This window comes from Populus alba, chromosome 1 (genome assembly GCF_005239225.2).
Source record: "Populus alba chromosome 1, ASM523922v2, whole genome shotgun sequence".
NCBI lineage: Eukaryota > Viridiplantae > Streptophyta > Magnoliopsida > Malpighiales > Salicaceae > Populus > Populus alba.
Window position 1 is genome coordinate 8,790,978 of NC_133284.1, and position 17,909 is coordinate 8,808,886.

At 35.0% G+C, this 17,909-nt stretch overlaps 2 protein-coding genes across 4 annotated transcripts; both read left to right on the forward strand.

Moving 5' to 3' along the window:
- The first annotated feature begins 53 nt into the window (after window positions 1–53).
- Window positions 54–5,968, forward strand: LOC118033822 (uncharacterized). 3 transcript variants are annotated; one of them, XR_012168729.1, is made up of 8 exons: window positions 54–420; window positions 870–978; window positions 1,342–1,405; window positions 2,179–2,536; window positions 3,040–4,086; window positions 4,326–4,475; window positions 4,644–5,131; window positions 5,495–5,968. XR_012168729.1 is itself a non-coding variant. In XM_073406463.1 (7 exons), exons 1-7 carry the CDS (start codon window positions 394–396, stop codon window positions 5,079–5,081), a joined length of 2,193 nt encoding a protein of 730 aa, XP_073262564.1. In that variant the 5' UTR covers window positions 54–393; the 3' UTR covers window positions 5,082–5,359. The 3 variants fall into 3 exon arrangements, 2 of the variants coding, with proteins under 2 accessions (XP_073262564.1, XP_034894832.1); XM_073406463.1 differs by lacking the exon at window positions 5,495–5,968 and having other exon boundaries at window positions 4,644–5,359; XM_035038941.2 differs by lacking the exon at window positions 5,495–5,968 and having other exon boundaries at window positions 2,209–2,536; window positions 4,644–5,359.
- Window positions 5,969–10,396: 4,428 nt separating this feature from the next.
- On the forward strand, window positions 10,397–17,541 carry LOC118033821 (ABC transporter C family member 10). Its single transcript, XM_035038940.2, has 12 exons — window positions 10,397–10,557; window positions 11,222–13,307; window positions 13,397–13,717; window positions 13,794–13,880; window positions 13,998–14,588; window positions 14,668–14,832; window positions 15,407–15,701; window positions 15,942–16,156; window positions 16,234–16,539; window positions 16,785–16,848; window positions 16,923–17,162; window positions 17,248–17,541. Exons 2-12 carry the CDS (start codon window positions 11,235–11,237, stop codon window positions 17,355–17,357), a joined length of 4,467 nt encoding a protein of 1,488 aa, XP_034894831.1. The 5' UTR covers window positions 10,397–10,557; window positions 11,222–11,234; the 3' UTR covers window positions 17,358–17,541.
- Window positions 17,542–17,909: the final 368 nt, after the last annotated feature.

The following is a 17,909-nucleotide window of genomic DNA, read 5'->3' on the forward strand; positions in this document are numbered from 1 at the left end:
AGAAGAATTTACATTTTCATCTTAATAAAAGCATAAGGGCAGAAACGTAATTACACGAAAAACCAGTGAAAAACCCTTGCAACATCTCTCCCACGATCTGTTCTCCACAACCTTTGCAAACCTCAGAAGTCGAAACCAAAGTTTGCAGCTACGAAGATAAACTTTAAGCTCAAAACCTCCCCTTTTAACCCCACAAATAGCTCAGTTAAACTCTCGCTACTCTATCTTTATTGTGTTGTCAATTTATGTGACTTGTGGTATTCAGTGATGAAAGATTAGATCTTTTCCATCGAAGACGGGCTAAAATTGTGTTCCATTACTCTAAATTTTGGTATTAAATATACCTCCTTTTCGTTTATCTGTTGGTCTTTGTAGAGATTTAGAGGCTTATGAATGGCTTGCAGAGCGGCTGGCAAAAGGGTAAGAGGATATGCTTTACCTTATTGTTCTATTCCTTGCTGTATTTTTCCTCAAGGATTTGTTTCAAGTTAAATTTGAATGTTGAGGATTGTGATAGTCAACAGCCTTTACAAAGGTATAGAGGAATACCTCTTGTCTCGAGTTGAAAATGATCTCGCCATGTATAGCATCTTAAGGTTTGATCTATGGCTTGCCTCGTTTTTGCTTGGTTAGCTTAATTTTCTTCCAATGTTGTAATCTTATACCCGCTTTTAACCGGCATTGTTTACTTTGGATTATTCTGGTTGCCTCATTTGCATCTTCTGCCTAGAAATTCCCCTTTCTTTGTTTCCCTTTTCTAACATAAAACTGAGAACTTTTACACATATTTCGAAGGAGTGACTTTAGTTACATGAAAACCATATTGAATTGCTTATGTGTAGGATGTTTTACCTGACTTCTTTTTGTAGGGTATTGATGTTGGTCTCACAAGAGTTTTGACTTCACCATCGCTAGGGCATGCTGTGGGGTTAACTTCAAGAACTAGTCTTGATGGTGCTTCAGTCAGATATATACCTGGTAATTCAAAACTGCATTGATGCTTTTCATCATCTTACATTAGATATTTTCTGTTAACTTTAATTCAACTGAGCCATCTTCGCAGGGTGCTTTTTGTAGTTTACTTAGCATTCCTTCAGCTTATAGAATTCTTATTTCATCCTTTCTTCTTTTCCTCGAGCTGCAATACCTTTTCACCCCTTAGTTCAGTTAAGAAAGCAGCTTCCAAATATCTGCATTTCAAACCATCAATCTTCCATCCCTTTCACTAAGCCTGTTCAGTACTCTGTTCCTACTGCTTTTGCTAGTTGTGCAGGGAATTGGAAAAAAATGGAATGAGATAATTTTAATATCATCATTTACTTATCCAATCTTGTGCTGCAGAGTCTTCTTTCAGCTCATTTCTACAAGGGTCTGGTCATCACACTACAAAAGAATCATCTATCAGGTTTTATTCATATCTTTCTTTCTTGCTTCGAGGATTGCTGTTTTTAATTACTGTCTACATTGCTGCTTTTCTGTTTCCTCATCACTAGAAAATTGCACTTGACAACAGACATCATATGGTAGAAATACATATGTTGATTGGAACAACCATTTCTTTTTCACTTTTCTTTTATTTACGGTTGGGCTTGACCAGGTTAAGGGTAGGCTCACCTATTTAACAGTTCAAGGGCATGCTCCCCCTATTTAGCATTGAAGTGTGATTTGAGGTTAAGTTTGGTGCGCTTCTATGGCTATTTTACGTAGTCAGGTGATAAAACCCTATGGCATCACGATCCACAGCCTAAGTTGAACCCTGCCTTAATCTGACCTAGGGCTAAAATTATCCAAAGAAAAAAAGAGAAGGAGAAATTTGTGGTCAAGGTGTAGCTTAACCTTAGCCAACACTTATGTTCTAAATAGGATGTCCCATGTTCAAATGCTCCTTCATAAAAGCTTTTAAGTTCTGAGAACACAAGGGAAGAAAGGAGTTTATAGTTGCATGAAATAAATAACTTCACACCTTAGTTCTATCCTGCTTCGTGGAAGAAAAAACTTGATCTTTTCCATTGATTGTATGCTTTTCTCTTGCTTCATTTGCCATCTTTTTTGTCGAGTATGCTAAGGGAGAGCGCGTGTGAGAGAGCGATTGGGGTTTTTATTGCAATTGGAAGACAATCTGTGAAGTTTATTGCTCTGGAATACCTGAATGTTCTGCTTAAATTTACTGAATGGTAGGATTGTGTCATGGCTCTATATCTCATTTAGGTGCTTTCACGCTAGTCGAGAACTGTGGGCCAGAAGAAAAAATGATAACCAAGGAGTTGATTTGAAGACGCAAAAGAAAGGGAAGTTTGCTAAAAGGATCAAAAAACCTCCAGTTGATGCTCCATATGTGCCTCCTAAACTGAAAAGAATTACCAAGTCCTTGCAAGATAAAACAATTGACATATTTGAAGGCATGACCACTGTTGAGCTTGCCAAGCGCACTGGTCAGTCAGTTATAACTCTGCAGGAATTTCTTGTAAATCTTGGGGAAAAGGTTGTCTCAGAATTTGACCCACTCAAGATCGATGTTGCGGAGCTGGTTGTAATGGTATTTCCCTTCCCCAAGTCCCAATAATTGTATGGATCATTTCGTGTTTAATAACATCAAGAGTTGTATGGAGTTTTTCATGTCCAATTGCTATCAAGACTCATTTCAACTGACAGGAACTTTCACTTCTCATTTTCACCCAAAAGCAGTTATATGTGTGCATGCCTCATGTGTACATGGCAGTGTAGTACCAAAGGATTTCAACTAACTTGTATGCTGTTTTTATTTGTTAGCTTTAGTTTCTGGCATCACCTGGCATTACAGTATTGGCAGCATGTATTTGAAATCTGCCTAGCTCGTGATATATACTAAATTATGCTTTGATTTTTCTTTTCCCCCCTTTATTACTTTGTTTCTTTTTTAGCATTTAAACTGCTCTTTTGGCCTCCCACCTTCCTTCCCCCCCTCCATTTCTAAGTTAACCATGTTTGGTTGATTTTTGAGGTGGGTGCTTTGGAAAATTGAGTTTCACTCACTGACTGTTTGTCATTTCACTTTTGCAGGAAGTTGGGGCCAATGTCAGGAGGCAACACTCCAATGAAGGTTCAGAAATTCTTCCCCGACCAGTGGTTGTAACAGTCATGGGTCATGTTGACCATGGTAAAACTTCTCTTTTGGATGCTCTACGTCAAACATCAGTGGCAGCTAAGGAAGCTGGAGGCATAACTCAGCATCTGGGTGCTTTTGTTGTGAGCATGCCTTCAGGGGCATCAATCACATTCCTTGACACTCCTGGTCATGCTGCTTTTAGTGCAATGCGAGCAAGAGGTGCAGCAGTCACCGATCTAGTTGTGCTCGTTGTTGCAGCTGATGATGGGGTGATGCCTCAAACTCTTGAAGCCATATCTCATGCAAAATCAGCTAATGTACCAGTTGTAGTTGCAATTAATAAATGTGATAAACCGAGTGCAAACCCTGAGAGAGTCAAACTCCAGCTTGCATCTGAAGGATTTTTGCTTGAGGAAATGGGTGGAGATATTCAGGTAGTTGAAGTTTCAGCTGTTACAAAAACTGGATTGGATAGCCTGGAGGAGGCTATACTTCTTCAGGCGGAGATGATGGAATTAAAAGCACGTGTTGATGGTCATGCTCAAGCTTATGTAGTAGAGGCAAAACTTGACAAAGGACGGGGTCCTTTGGCTACTGCTATAGTGAAGGCGGGGACTTTAGTTTGTGGGCAGCACGTGGTTGTTGGCTCAGAGTGGGGAAGAATAAGGGCTATTAGGGATATGTCAGGGAAGCTGACTGAGCGGGCAAGACCAGCAATGCCAGTTGTTATTGAAGGGCTGAAGGGGCTTCCTATGGCTGGTGATGATGTGACTGTTGTGGAAACTGAGGAGCGAGCTAGAATGCTAAGTGCAGGGAGGAGAAGGAAATATGAAAAAGACAGGCTTAGGCAGATCATGGAGCAAAGGACAGAAACTAAAGAACCATCAGAAGATGACTCTGTTGTGCCTGAGAGGACTGAAATGCCATTAATAGTAAAAGCAGATGTGCAAGGAACTGTCCAAGCTGTGACAGATGCCTTGAGGACTTTAAACAGCCCGCAGGTAGACCAAAATAGTTTAGCCATATGCCTGACATAATGCATAATATTGTTTTTATGATTCTCTTTCTGATTTGCAACTTCTTGCTATGGTTTAGTGATAGTTGTTGCAGCGTTAAAGTAAGTAGTTTTCTTAACGTGATCGACTGGTTCTTTCTAAAATGTATCCTGAAAATGTTATGCTTATTGCTTATGGTCTTCTCACACGTTGCTAACTAACATGTCCATTATTTGCACTGCCAGGTTTTTGTGAATGTGGTCCATGTTGGTGTTGGGCCTATTTCCCAGTCTGATGTGGACTTGGCACAAGCCTGTGGTGCATATATAGTTGGGTTCAATGTGAAGAGTCCACCTAGTTCTATTAGCCAGGCTGCAATCCAAGCTGGTACAAAGGTACTTCGGTTGCTATCCTTAATCATTTATGTTATTTTTAACCAGCCTGAGAATATGATAGTAATCCTTGGGTATGGGTGGTTGATATTTTACTGAACAATACGATGGCATATACCGCAAACTAGGATAGCTTATTTTTTTTTCCACTGTTTCTTTGGTTGGCTGTAGATTATGCAACACGAAGTGATCTATCACCTTTTGGATGAAGTTGGCAATTTGATAGTAGACAAAGCCCCTGGGACACTCGAGACCAAGGTAGCTGGGGAGGCTGAAGTGCTGAACATCTTTGAGCTAAGAGGAAGGAGCAAGTCTGCAGGAGGTGATATAAAGATTGCTGGCTGCAGAGTGATGGATGGCCATTTTAGCAAATCATCGACCATGAGGCTTCTAAGGAGTGGGGAAGAAGTGTTTGAAGGACCTTGTGCATCTCTAAAGACTAACAAGCATGATGTGGAATTGGTGGAGAAAGGAAATGAATGTGGACTTGTGATCCTTGGCTGTAATGATTTTCAGATTGGAGATGTCATCCAGTGCTTGGAGCAAGTAGTTAGGAAGCCCAAGTTGATCATATCAGATAATGGTATTGCTCGAATTGAGTGCTATTAGTGCCCTTAATAGCGATAATTCTTCAAGACAGGTTCAATTCTCCAGTCCAGGTACACACCCCAGTGGATTCTGCAACTGATTGTTCTGGACCCTAATCATTGCATGGCACACGTTTAATAAACTCTGCAAATTTGAGATCAAAGTAGGGAGTTGACGCAAGTTTTGCTGTTCAATCGAGTCATTTACTAATTATTGAACCAAAAAAACAAAAAAAACGGATTTCTTTACTGATTTATTCTTCGAAGAACTCAGAATAACATAGCCTATTCTTTAAAGAACACATGACTAACATATCTGCATAATGCTCTCTCCCTAGTAGCTTTATTCAATCCAAAAGCTTTGAATGCCTCTTGTTGATGATGAAAATGATTGTGCTAGCGTGCCATGCCTCTTATTGATGTTAACACTTGCAGATGTTTCCAGTTGGTGTTGAGTGATGCCTTCAGCTGTTGAGGTAGTTGTTAAGCATAACAAGGTGCGTAAATGATAACAGAAACAGCTCTTCAACTGAGGCTAACACTCATCGGGTCCAAGTGTAGTGTGGGAAATTCAGTAATAGCTTGGCATTTGCGAGTCACCTTGTTGAAAGACTCTCCTTGTGTTCACCTGGCCATTACAACACAAGGTGATTTAAAAAATCAGTTTTGAAATCTTTTTTGGCGATCCCCGATGTAGAGCTGAATTTGAAGGTAAATAATGTGAGCTGATGACAGAAGGCATGGTAGAATCGTAGACTTATCAACAGAACCTCTAACGAGTTATAGATTTAACAGCGGAGCAATATAAAAAAACAAAAGTGATTTTGGATATCGGGGTTGGGTTTTGACCCATAATTATATTTAATTTAACTTTTGATATTTTATAAAATATAAATTTGATTTATTCAATTTTTTTTTTGGACTTGAAGGTGTTGGATATATCAGATTGGACTAATTTTTTTATGAATATTATAGATATTTATAATGTGGATATATTAATTCTCTTATTCTTTAATGATTCTACAATAAATATTGGGTTGCAACTAATAGAACTAGATAAGACATAAAATACATGTTTAAGAGACAATAAAAAAATAAAATACAAATCACAGTCAAATATTTTATCAATAGTTATGGTGCTATATGATACAAAGAGAGGCTAGTGGATAAAAACTATAGAGTGATTTTGTATTTGTGATTTGCTAAGAAAATAAAAGTTTAACATGGATTTTTTAAATTTTCATTTGTTTTTTCATTGTCTTTTTGGTTACCGAATAGAAAAGATTGAAAATTGTAAAATGCACTGAAATTTTACTATATTAAACTTCAAAATGAACCACAAGGAATAGAGAAGGGAAAATGATTAAAAGAACATAAGGTGGTTGTGAGCAGTGGCGGAGCCAGAATATTTTAATTGAGGGGGCAAATATATTATATGGATATACATTAAAAATTAATTCAAAATAAATATATCAACTCATATAAAGTAAAATTAATTTAAAAATACTTTTAACATAAAAAAATTTACATTATTAATTCAAAATAAATATACCAACTCATATAAAGTAAAATTAATTTAAAAATACTTTTAACATAAAAAAATTTACATTATAATCATTCTTTTTAAGTTTTCATAATAACAAAATTAAGTTCAGTTACATAATAATTATAAATTTTTCATATGAAATTCATGATAAAATACACATTAATTCATCAAAACTCACATAACATGTTGTATATAATGCATGGATATGGATCAACATTGATAGTTTAAATTTATCATGATAAATTATTTTTAAAAACAAAAAAATAGTTTTTTTCTTTTTTTAAAAAAAAAACCAACCTTTAATTTTACAAATATCAATATTTATTCATTGACAACAATTAAAATATTTGTTTATTCATTTTATGAAAAAATTTAATTCTATACTTTTATTAATTTAATTAAAAATAATATAACTTTTAATTAATTCAAAACACTTAAATTAATATCTATTATTCAAAAACAATTAAGGGGGCAATTGCCCCCTTAATATACCATGTGGCTCCGCCACTGGTTGTAAGTGTGATGATGAAAAAAAAAAAGAAAAAAACAAAAGAAGAGAGTAGGAAAATATTATTGATGCTAAGAACTAACGTTATTTACATTGAGTTATATGAGTTGGGTTGAACGGGTTTTAAAAACTCAAATACATACCACCTGTGATATCTATTTATTAGAGTTTTTTTTATCCATGATCATTTGTATTATTTATACTATTTAATTATAACATGATTAGTCGGGTCAAATAATAAAAATATTACAAATGAATTTATAAGTATTTAGTTTTTCACTATATATCAAGACACGCTTATTACGAATTGAAATAGTAAAATGATTATTTTACTATTTCAAAAAAAAAAAAAAGAACAATGAACTTGTTATTAGAGCTACAATGATTTTTTTTCCATGACCCATTAATCATTTTTGGATTGATGGAGGCCAAAAGTTTTTTTTACATTCTTTTTAGGTAAATAAAATGATTTAATTATCCTTAAAAACAAAAAAAAAATATTTAACTTTCTTTCAGGGTTTAATTTTTGTATCTTCCGATTTGTTTTTTAAGTTATAATCGAGTTCGCTAAAGGACAATTTTATGCTCTCATAAATATATGATCTAATTTTAAAAACAAAAATGAATAATGCTCACATTTTTCACGAGTAGTCTTATGGTCAAACATTGTCTTCCACTGTAATGTTGGAAGCATGTCAATGTGGTCTTCTCGATGGTCTTAATTAATGAATGCAAAATATTGATGCATTTATTACAATTCAGACGGGACCAGATTGCTTAGAAATATCAAATACTGCTACACCTGTGTATTCTCCCTAACTCTACTATGGGTTAGATTTTAAAAAAAAAAAATTTTAAAAATATTAAGAGTAAATTTTTCTGATAATATCATTAAATTCAATTAAATACTTTAATTTTAAAATTTATTGATTTGATTTTTTATAACCCAAATTTTAAATTAAACCGCGTGAAAAATAATTCAAAATGAACTATTCAATTTATTGTGTTAAAAACAACTTGAATGACCAGTAAAAACATGACATGACTTTTAAAAAAACTTTAAAACAATAATTTCTTTTTTAATATTGAGACGATGTAAAATTGGATTGACCCTGGTCACTTTGTGACCTCGGTCATACTTCAATAAGTTTAATAACTTTGTTGTTTTTGTAAATTACTCTTATTTGATATTATGATAAAATTAAATGCTTGCAAAATAGAGCACCAACCCTAAAAAAATATTTATTTGATATCATGATATCCCTATAAAAAGTATAAAAAAATCATGAATTCCATTTCCCAACCAATCTAATATTGAAAAAAAAATGAAAAACAATTAGAAAAACTAAAGGATCACAAACTAAAAAACAAATATATTAAGTTTGATAGGTAAACTCGCTAAACCCGTGAATCAGTTAACTAGGGTCATCAAAACCGCAAACCAATTAATGGACTCCATTGGGATTAATAAGTTTTTTTTTTTTCTAAACTATTTTTTATTCTATTATATGATAACAAAAATAGACAATTGCAAAATCGAGTGTTAAACCAATATCAATATTAAAAAAAAAAACTATAATAACCTCATAAAAAATAAAACAAAATAAATTATAAAACTTAATTTTTAATCAGCTCAATATCAAATGATGAAATAATTATCTTTTAAAAAAATAAAAGCTAAACTTGCCAACCCTACCTATGGATAGTACTCTAAGCTGTAATTCAGTACTCCCATGAACACTACTCTAAACTATAATTCACACACTAAATTACTAAGGGTGTCTTTAAGAGTATGTTTGCGGTTTTTTTTAAAGTATTTTTTTATTAAAAAATGTATTAAAATAATATATTTTTTTATTTTTTAAAAAATTATTTTTGATATCAGCACATCAAAACAATAAAAAAACTCTAAAAAAATATTTCAAATTTTTTGGTAATACAGGTTGAACCGTGTTCCCAAAAGGTTCGAGTAGACGCTGGAAAACTGTGTTTTCCCCAATAATTTTTATGTTTATATTTAAAGTGTGTTTGTTTTTTAGGTAGTTTTTATGGTTGTAGTTTTTTAAAAGTTAGTTTTTAAAAATTATGGTTAACTGTGATTTGTTGGATTTAGATATGTGCTTGGTAAAAATTGTGGTTGAAGTTTATGTGTAGAAAAAAACATGTATAAAAAGTTTGGTGGAAGTGTGGTTGCAGTTGTTTTTCAAAGTGTTTTTTCTTTGAAAATGTATCAAAATAATAATTTTTTTTATTTGTTCAAAATTATTTTTGATATTAGCGCATCAAAATAATATGAAAATATCAAAAATATATCAATTTGAAGCAAAGAAAAAAATAAATAAACTTTAAATTTTTTTAAAAACACTTTAAAAATACAAAAACAAACAAGGTTTTATGAAACTCAATTAAAAAAATATATATAAAAATTACTTCACTAAAATTATATTTTCAAGTCAATTTTTTAATGGATACAGCACTATAAAATATGGTTTGATTTGTTTTTAAATATTTTGCTATGTTTGTTTTACCGCAAATATAAAAACAGTTGAAAAACAAAAGCAGCCTATATGCGAGCAGACATGTAGCTCCTGGAATGTATGTCTGAGCACACGATGGCCCACAATCGTTCTTGTTTAATAGCAAGTGCTTAGAGGGAGAGAGAGGGAGAAAAAAGGTTATAAAACAGGAAGAACAAATAAATAATTAATAAAAAAAGTTGAGTGGTCGGTTGTTGTTGGTGTTCCTTTCTATATTATAAATGAAGGGCTCAAGTTTTTTATTTTGATAAAAAATAGCACAAGGTCTTCATCCTTTTTTTGTATAAAGTTCATATCTTTTGTAAAGTTTATATCTTTTGTCCTGACTCCTGAGCTTCTCCCAGACAAAAAACAAAGAAAAGTTCATATATTTGGTTACAGGGGAGGTGCACTTTATATGTGTTTCGTGCACGCTGTAGTGATAGTAATGGCTATGGCGTAGCCTTTAGAGCTTACTTCAAATGTTTTTATGGTTATTTTTTAAATAATATTTTATGTTAAAATATATGTTAATAATATGTTTTTATTTTTAAAAAATTAATTTTAATATCAACACATTAAAATAATTTAAAAATATTAAAAACATATTAATTTGAAGATAATAAAAAAATAATTTTTTTTTAAATACTTTTAAAATATACAAACAAACATTCCTTAATATATTTGAATTCTTTGACCGTCCTGGAATAAGTTGTATTTCAAGTACAATCATTGAGCGTATATACTGGTATTCCGTTTCCTTTGTCCGGGAGAAGCTCAGGAAAGAGGACATAATGATTATATGCGATGGGCCCTAGTTTAAACACGGGATAAAAACTTCATTTTTGGTCATAATGAAGAATATGATGTCAATGGTATCTGGGTTAATCAACAGGAGAGCAAGAACCAACATCAAAGGTTTCTAGAGGTAAGGGTGATACTCTGCATTTCTTGAAACTAAAATATGTTTGAACTGGTTTCTTTGATGCAAAAATATTGTTAAGCATCTGCACTGAGAGATCTTGCTCAGGATGAGATTAAGAAAGACTATACTAGAAGCCAAAAATATGAGTCTTTTGATGGTACTGTATTTTTAGTTTCCAGCTATGTATGTGCAGTTTTTGCCGCCATCTTGTTCTTATTCTTTTTCTGTATTTCACTTTTTTTCCCAAACTAAGAACATTACTTTAAGGTAGTGGTGAAGTGCATTTTACTGATTTTGTCCTTTTTTGGTTCATTTTTTATGACACTGGGGTGTATCCTGATGCCTAAGATAGTTAGATTGCAGGCATGTGACTCCAATAGGCTATTCAGAATTTTGGATACCAGTTCTCTGGGTCTTGTTTCATAATCACATATGTTATTTCATCTTATCCTTCTATGTTATATATATATATATATATATATATATATATATATATTATCCATACATGCAAAGCTTGAATCAGTAGCCTTTTTGTGCTTGAATTCATGCTCTATAGAAACAAGGCTGTCAAATTCCAGATAACAAGAATATATCGATTTAGACATATAAGATAGCGATGTTAGAAGTACCAAAGCTTGAATCAGTGGCCTTTTTTCCTTGTTTGCAGATCTAACAAATTAATGAGAAACAATATGAAGGAAGGTCCCTGGACAGTCTTCTGTGATGATTCTGAAAGTTCGTGCAATGCTGCGAAGATATGCATTTCAAGCTTAATCAGCCCATGTTCATGCAGCCATCACATTTTGATCATTTTTGTTGACATTCTACTTTTGTTGATTGTCTTATCTATCTTCATTTGTAAATCAGTCTCAAGGAAGATTGCTGCTCCATCGCAGTCTCAACCTTCCTCTCCGGTCATATATGTCTCAGCCATTTTTAATGGCATTTTGGGTTTGGTATACTTAGGCTGGGGAATATGGATGATTTCTGAGAAACTTGGTAGAGATCAAACCATTTTACCACTTCATGGGTGGCTAGTAATACTATTCCAGGGATTCACATGGTTGCTAGTAAATTTATTGGTAAGCCTGAAAAAAGTACCGTCTCCCCAAATCGCAGCAGTGAAGTTCTGTTTAATTATCACATTTTTGTTTTCTGGATTTCTCTGTTTTTCATCAATCTCTGGAGCGATTTCAGACAAAACTTTGTCAGTTCCGATGCTTTTGGATATCCTATCCTTTCCTGGGGCAATTCTTTTCCTCTTCTGTGGTTTCAAGCGACAAAGTTATGAAAGCACTGATTTAGACATCAGCGACGGTGCATCCTATGAACCTTTGCCATGTGAGGAAGACAATGCCAACGGTGAAATCAGTTCAAACGACAATATCACTCCTTTTGCCAATGCCGGGTTTTTCAGTCAAATGTCATTTTGGTGGTTGAATCCATTAATGAAGAAAGGTCAGGAGAAAATCCTCGAGGATGGAGATATTCCACAGTTAAGAGAGGCAGATCGAGCAAAGACTTGCTACTTGATGTATATGGGGCAGCTGGGAACACGAAAACAAAATGGATTGTCTGATTCCATTTCTATGCTTTCAGTAATCATTTCCTGGCACTGGAAAGAAATTTTAATTTCTGGGTTTTTTGCGCTGATCAAGGTACTATCCTTGGCTACTGGCCCGTTGTTTTTAAAAGCCTTCATTGATGTTGCAGAAGGCAAAGCAGCATTCGAATATGAAGGTTATGTGCTTACAGCAGGGCTGTTTTTAGCAAAAGTCTTGGAGTCTCTGTCGGAGAGGCATTGGCGCTTTCGAACAAGACTGATTGGGATCCAAGTGAGATCCATGTTATCTGCAGCTATCTATCAAAAGCAACTACGGCTTTCAAACGCTGCTAAAATAGTTCATTCTTCTGGTGAAATAGTGAGCTATGTCACTGTAGATGCCTATCGAATTGGTGAGTTCCCATTTTGGTTTCATCAAATATGGGCAACAAGCATTCAATTGTGTCTTGCCTTGGCTATTGTTTACTATTCCATTGGGATGGCAACTCTGGCAGCTTTAGTGACTATCATATTGCTTGTGCTTTCAAGTTACCCATTAATCAAATTACAGCACAAGTATCTGACAAAGCTCATGGTGGCACAAGATAGGAGACTGAAGGCCATTACAGAGGCACTTGCAAATATGAAAATCTTGAAGTTGTATGCCTGGGAAACACATTTCAAGAATGTTGTAGATGGATTAAGGAAAGAAGAATTCCAGTGGATATCAGGAGTTCTATGGCAAAAAGGGTACCAAATGGTTTTATTTTGGTCATCTCCTGTTATGGTGCCAGCCATAACTTTCTGGGCATGCTACGTTCTTGGAATTCCAGTTTCTGCCAGTAGTGTATTCACATTTCTGGCATGTTTGCGCATTGTTCAGGAACCAGTTAGGTTGATTCCAGATGTTGCAGGAGTCTTCATTGAAGCAAAGGTCTCACTAGATAGAATTGTAAAGTTTCTTGAAGCTCCAGAATTGCGGAACAGTATTACAAGGCAAAAACTTAATGGCAAAGAGCTTGATCAGTCTATTTTAATCAGAGCCACTGAAATCTCATGGGGCATTGATTCCTCATCGAAGGCTACATTAAGAAACATAAACGTGGTGGTTAAACCGGGTGAAAAGGTTGCAATTTGTGGCGAGGTTGGCTCTGGAAAATCAACTCTTTTGGCAGCAGTTCTTGGAGAAGTTCCAAAAATTACTGGAACAGTAAGTAATAATGATAAATCTAGTGTATACTACACTTCTACAGATCCTTCTCAAGCTTTACTAAAAGCTCCCGTTTCTATATTTTCCAGGTCAATGTTTTTGGAAAGATAGCATATGTTTCTCAGACTGCATGGATTCAAACAGGGACAATACAGGAAAATATTCTGTTTGGGGCTGCAATGGAACCACTAAGATATCAAGAGGTGCTCGAGAGGTGTTCTCTGGTAAAGGACATTGAGATTTTACCATTCGGAGACCTCACTGAGATCGGAGAGAGAGGTGTCAATCTGAGTGGTGGACAGAAACAACGGGTTCAACTTGCACGTGCACTTTATCAGGACGCGGATGTATATCTCTTGGACGATCCCTTCAGTGCTGTTGATGCACATACAGCAACAAGCCTTTTCAATGTAATTTTCATCTCTATGCAATCTTGAATTGTTAAGTTCCGAATGTTTTAGTTAAAGCTGGTGTGGCTTGTTGCAGGATTATGTGATTGGAGCTTTGTCTGGAAAGACAGTCTTACTTGTGACCCACCAAATCGACTTCCTTCCAGCTTTCAATTCTATTTTGGTTAGATACGTCTAATCCTGCTGCCAATTTTCTCCATTATCCTATTTAACTATTTAAGTATCATCCCAATTTGTTAATATGAGATGCGAACTATCATTTTATTTGGCTACTTGACAGTTGATGTCTGGTGGAGAAATCATTAGATCTGATACTTACAGTCAGTTGATGGCTTCCAGCCAAGAATTCCAAGACCTTGTCAATGCACACAAGAACACATCTGGTTCTGATACACAAGTTGAGTATGATTCCAGCGAAAGAGCTGAAACTTCCAAAACGGAAGAAATCCAGAAAGTTCATTCTAAAGAAAAGTTAAGAGCACCTTCAGGGGATCAACTGATTAAGCGAGAAGAAAGAGAATCTGGAGACACTGGTTTTAAGCCTTACATACAGTACTTGAGTCAGAGAAAGGGCTTCCTGTATTTTTCTTTGGCAACTATAACCCACATCATATTCATTTTTGGTCAAGTGATACAGAGCTATTGGTTAGCTGCTAACATCCAGAATTCTCATGTAAGCAGAGTAACCATGTTCACAGTTTACTCAGTGATCGGTTGTAGCTTGGCGGTATTTTTACTACTTCGATCATTCTTCCTAGTTCAATTAGGCTGTGGGGCTTCGGAATCTATTTTCTCCACACTATTGACTTCTCTTTTTCGAGCACCAATGTCCTTTTATGATTCAACACCTCTGGGTAGAATACTGAGTCGAGTAAGGTTTTCATAACTATAACTTTTTTTTACATGGACTGAAAAGCTTCTCCAAACTGATATGGTGTTTATATTTGTAGGTATCATCTGATTTGAGCGTGACTGACCTTGAAGTGGCTTTCAGATTGATGATTGCAATGGGATCAACCATGAATACATACTTCAACTTTGCAGTGTTGGCTTTCCTTACCTGGCCAGTCCTTTTTGTCATCATTCCCATGATTTATCTGAATATTGTGTTGCAGGTATTTAACAATATGTACACATAGCTAGTTTCATTTGTGTTCAGAATTGTCACAGCTTTTGCTAGCTTTCTCGTAAGAGGGATTGAATGCAACCACATTATCCTGCTGCATGTTTCTTTGAAGAAAATATCTGGATACCACGCCAATTTCACTAAGCAACTGCATTATCTCACCTTAGATTCTGATAATAAAAGGTCATTACCAAGTTATATTCTCATCAACGTGGGATCCTGAGAAGGAAAGCCTGAAAGTGGTCCCTTAACATTTTTGCTGGAAATGCCGGCTCTAGAGCCTCATACTTGCAACCATTTTTCAGAAGCTTGAGACTTGAAATGGTTTCCCTAGAATGTCTAATTGTTGTGTTCCTATAAAAAAATTGGAGACATGGTTCCTCATGTTAATATAAAAATGACTGTACATACTTGGAAACACGTTGCATGCTCCTTTGTAGGTGATAAATATACAAAAAAATGAAACCAATTTTGCACCGTGTGTTTCTTGTAATGATTTCTTAGTATCACTCTTTTTGATGAGACAATTTTAAATCCTCTTTTGTCTTTCATTCAACAAATAGAGGTATTATTTCGCTTCTGCAAAAGAGTTGATGCGAATCAATGGCACAAGCAAGTCCTCGGTTGCAAGCCATCTTGCTGAAACAATTGCAGGAGCCATGACAATCAGAGCTTTTGGGGAGGAAGCTCGATTTTTTTCGAAGAATCTCGACCTCATCGACCGAAATGCAAGCCCATACTTTCACAATTTTACTGCAGATGAGTGGCTGATCCAACGGCTGGAATTACTATGTGCAATTGTTCTTTCATCGTCAACTCTTACCATGATATTGGTTCATCTTACAGCTTCTGCATCTGGTTAGTAGTCATAAATTAAATTTTCCAACTATTTCTCGTACAGAGAAATGATAGTTTTTTTGTACTTCAAGGTTGCTGTAATTCATGGATATCTGCCTTCCTACTATCTCTTGAGCCTCCATCAGGAATCTGAACAATACGTTCTGTTGTGCATGCTTTAAAATGTAACTGCTGTTCAGAAACACAGATTTCTATAGCATTGTTGTCTACTAACAAAGATTTTTGTTAATGTCATGACAGGTTTTATTGGAATGGAACTGTCATATGGCCTTTCATTAAACGTATTCCTCGTCTTCTCCGCCCAATTCCAATGCTCAATATCAAATTCAATCATTTCAGTAGAAAGACTGGAACAATACATGCATCTTCCTAGTGAAGCTCCAGAGGTAATAGAGACCAACCGACCTAGCACCAACTGGCCTGCTGTTGGTAAAGTTGAAATATTCAATTTGAAGGTAAAGATCGAAAGCATATTCAATTTCTATTCAAGAACTGATATCTATGATTACTTACACCAAATGACATCAAGCAGGTTAGATATCGGCCAAATGCTCCACTAGTTCTTCAGGGAATAACTTGCACAATTGAAGGAAGGCACAAAATTGGGATAGTTGGCCGGACGGGAAGTGGAAAGACAACTCTCATAAGCGCCTTGTTCCGTTTAGTGGAGCCTACTGAGGGAAAAATAGTTATAGATGGCCTCGACATCTCCACAATCGGGCTCCATGATCTAAGATCTCATTTTGCAGTCATCCCACAAGATCCAACACTTTTCGTCGGATCTGTCAGATACAATCTGGACCCCTTATCGAAGCATACAGATCAAGAGATATGGGAGGTAAAAAGTTTCTCCTGACATGCTGTTGAGTGATAGAAATTCTTTTACCGTTTCTTCCATATGGCTGACTGCTTTTGTGTTGCGCCATTGTTACACAACGAAAGGCATATCAAATGTCTGCACACATGAACATAACGGGCTCCTGAAATGTGGTTTTTTTTCTTTTTTTAAAAAAATCCGTCACATAAATAATATCCCACTCATGTAGTTCGGATAACCCATTTATTCGCATGAATGTGTGGAAGGTTCTTGAAAAGTGTCATCTTCGAGAAGCCATTCAAGAGAAAGAAGAGGGCCTGAATTCTTTAGGTAAGAATCTTAGTACGAACGTGTATTTTCCCTCCATTTGAATTGTCTGGCACTAACTTTCTCGAATATTGCAGTTGCACAAGATGGATCAAACTGGAGCATGGGACAACGCCAGCTATTTTGTTTAGGACGTGCATTGTTAAAGAGAAGCAGGATACTAGTGCTTGACGAAGCCACTGCATCAATTGACAACGCAACGGACTCTCTTCTCCAGAAAACTATTAGAGCAGAATTTGCAGACTGCACTGTAATAACCGTGGCGCACCGGATTCCGACCGTGATGGACTGCACTATGGTTCTTGCGATCAGTGATGGTGAGTTGCATATCCTAAACTATCAATGCCAAGAACGATACTTTCCATTTCAACTTAAAAGCATTGTGTGCTTTTACATTGACAGGGAAATTGGTAGAGTATGATGAGCCATTGAAGCTGATGAGTAAGGAAGGATCACTATTTGGGCAGCTTGTTAAAGAGTACTGGTCTCGTACCGCAAACAGCCGTGACTGATAATGCTTAGCTTACGAGGGTGTGTTTGGTACTGCGGTTGCTGTTGTGGTTGTGATTTTTAAAAGGTTGTTTTTATAAAAAGTATTTTTAGTTGAGATTGGTTTGAAAAAATATATGTTTGATTAAAACTATGATTGAAATTGAGGTTGAATAAAAAATAATTTAATGTGTTTAGTTAAAAGAATGTTTTTCAAACTGAAGTTATAAAATAATTAAAAAATATATATTAATATTAATGGTTTTTAATTTAAATATTGTAGATTTAACTATTGTTATTACATCATGAAATAAATAATATTGATATCAAATATTTTTTATTATTCCATTAAACTATGTGCAATGTCATTATATACGAAATCTATCCAACAAGGACTATATTTTTCATGGTTTCTTAAGCGTGCAACAACAAAAACTGAATTTTTTTAATTTATGTAGTGTTATTAAATAATAAAGATTGTGATATCTTTATTATTGAAATTGCGATCAAATTCCATAAATGCTACGTCATCATGCAATATCTTTCTAATTTATGTAGTGTTATTAAATAATATT

Excerpts from the sequence above, each read along its gene's own strand:
- LOC118033822 (XM_073406463.1), top strand. The coding sequence starts at position 394 with ATGGCTTGCAGAGCGGCTGGCAAAAGG. Across the intron at positions 2,537-3,039 it reads TTGCGGAGCTGGTTGTAATG|GAAGTTGGGGCCAATGTCAG; the intron begins GTATTTCCCTTC and ends TCACTTTTGCAG. Across the intron at positions 4,476-4,643 it reads CAATCCAAGCTGGTACAAAG|ATTATGCAACACGAAGTGAT; the intron begins GTACTTCGGTTG and ends GGTTGGCTGTAG.
- LOC118033821 (XM_035038940.2), top strand. The coding sequence starts at position 11,235 with ATGAGAAACAATATGAAGGAAGGTCCCTGGACAGTCTTCTGTGATGAT. Across the intron at positions 14,589-14,667 it reads TGGGTAGAATACTGAGTCGA|GTATCATCTGATTTGAGCGT; the intron begins GTAAGGTTTTCA and ends TTATATTTGTAG. Across the intron at positions 17,163-17,247 it reads GGTTCTTGCGATCAGTGATG|GGAAATTGGTAGAGTATGAT; the intron begins GTGAGTTGCATA and ends TTACATTGACAG.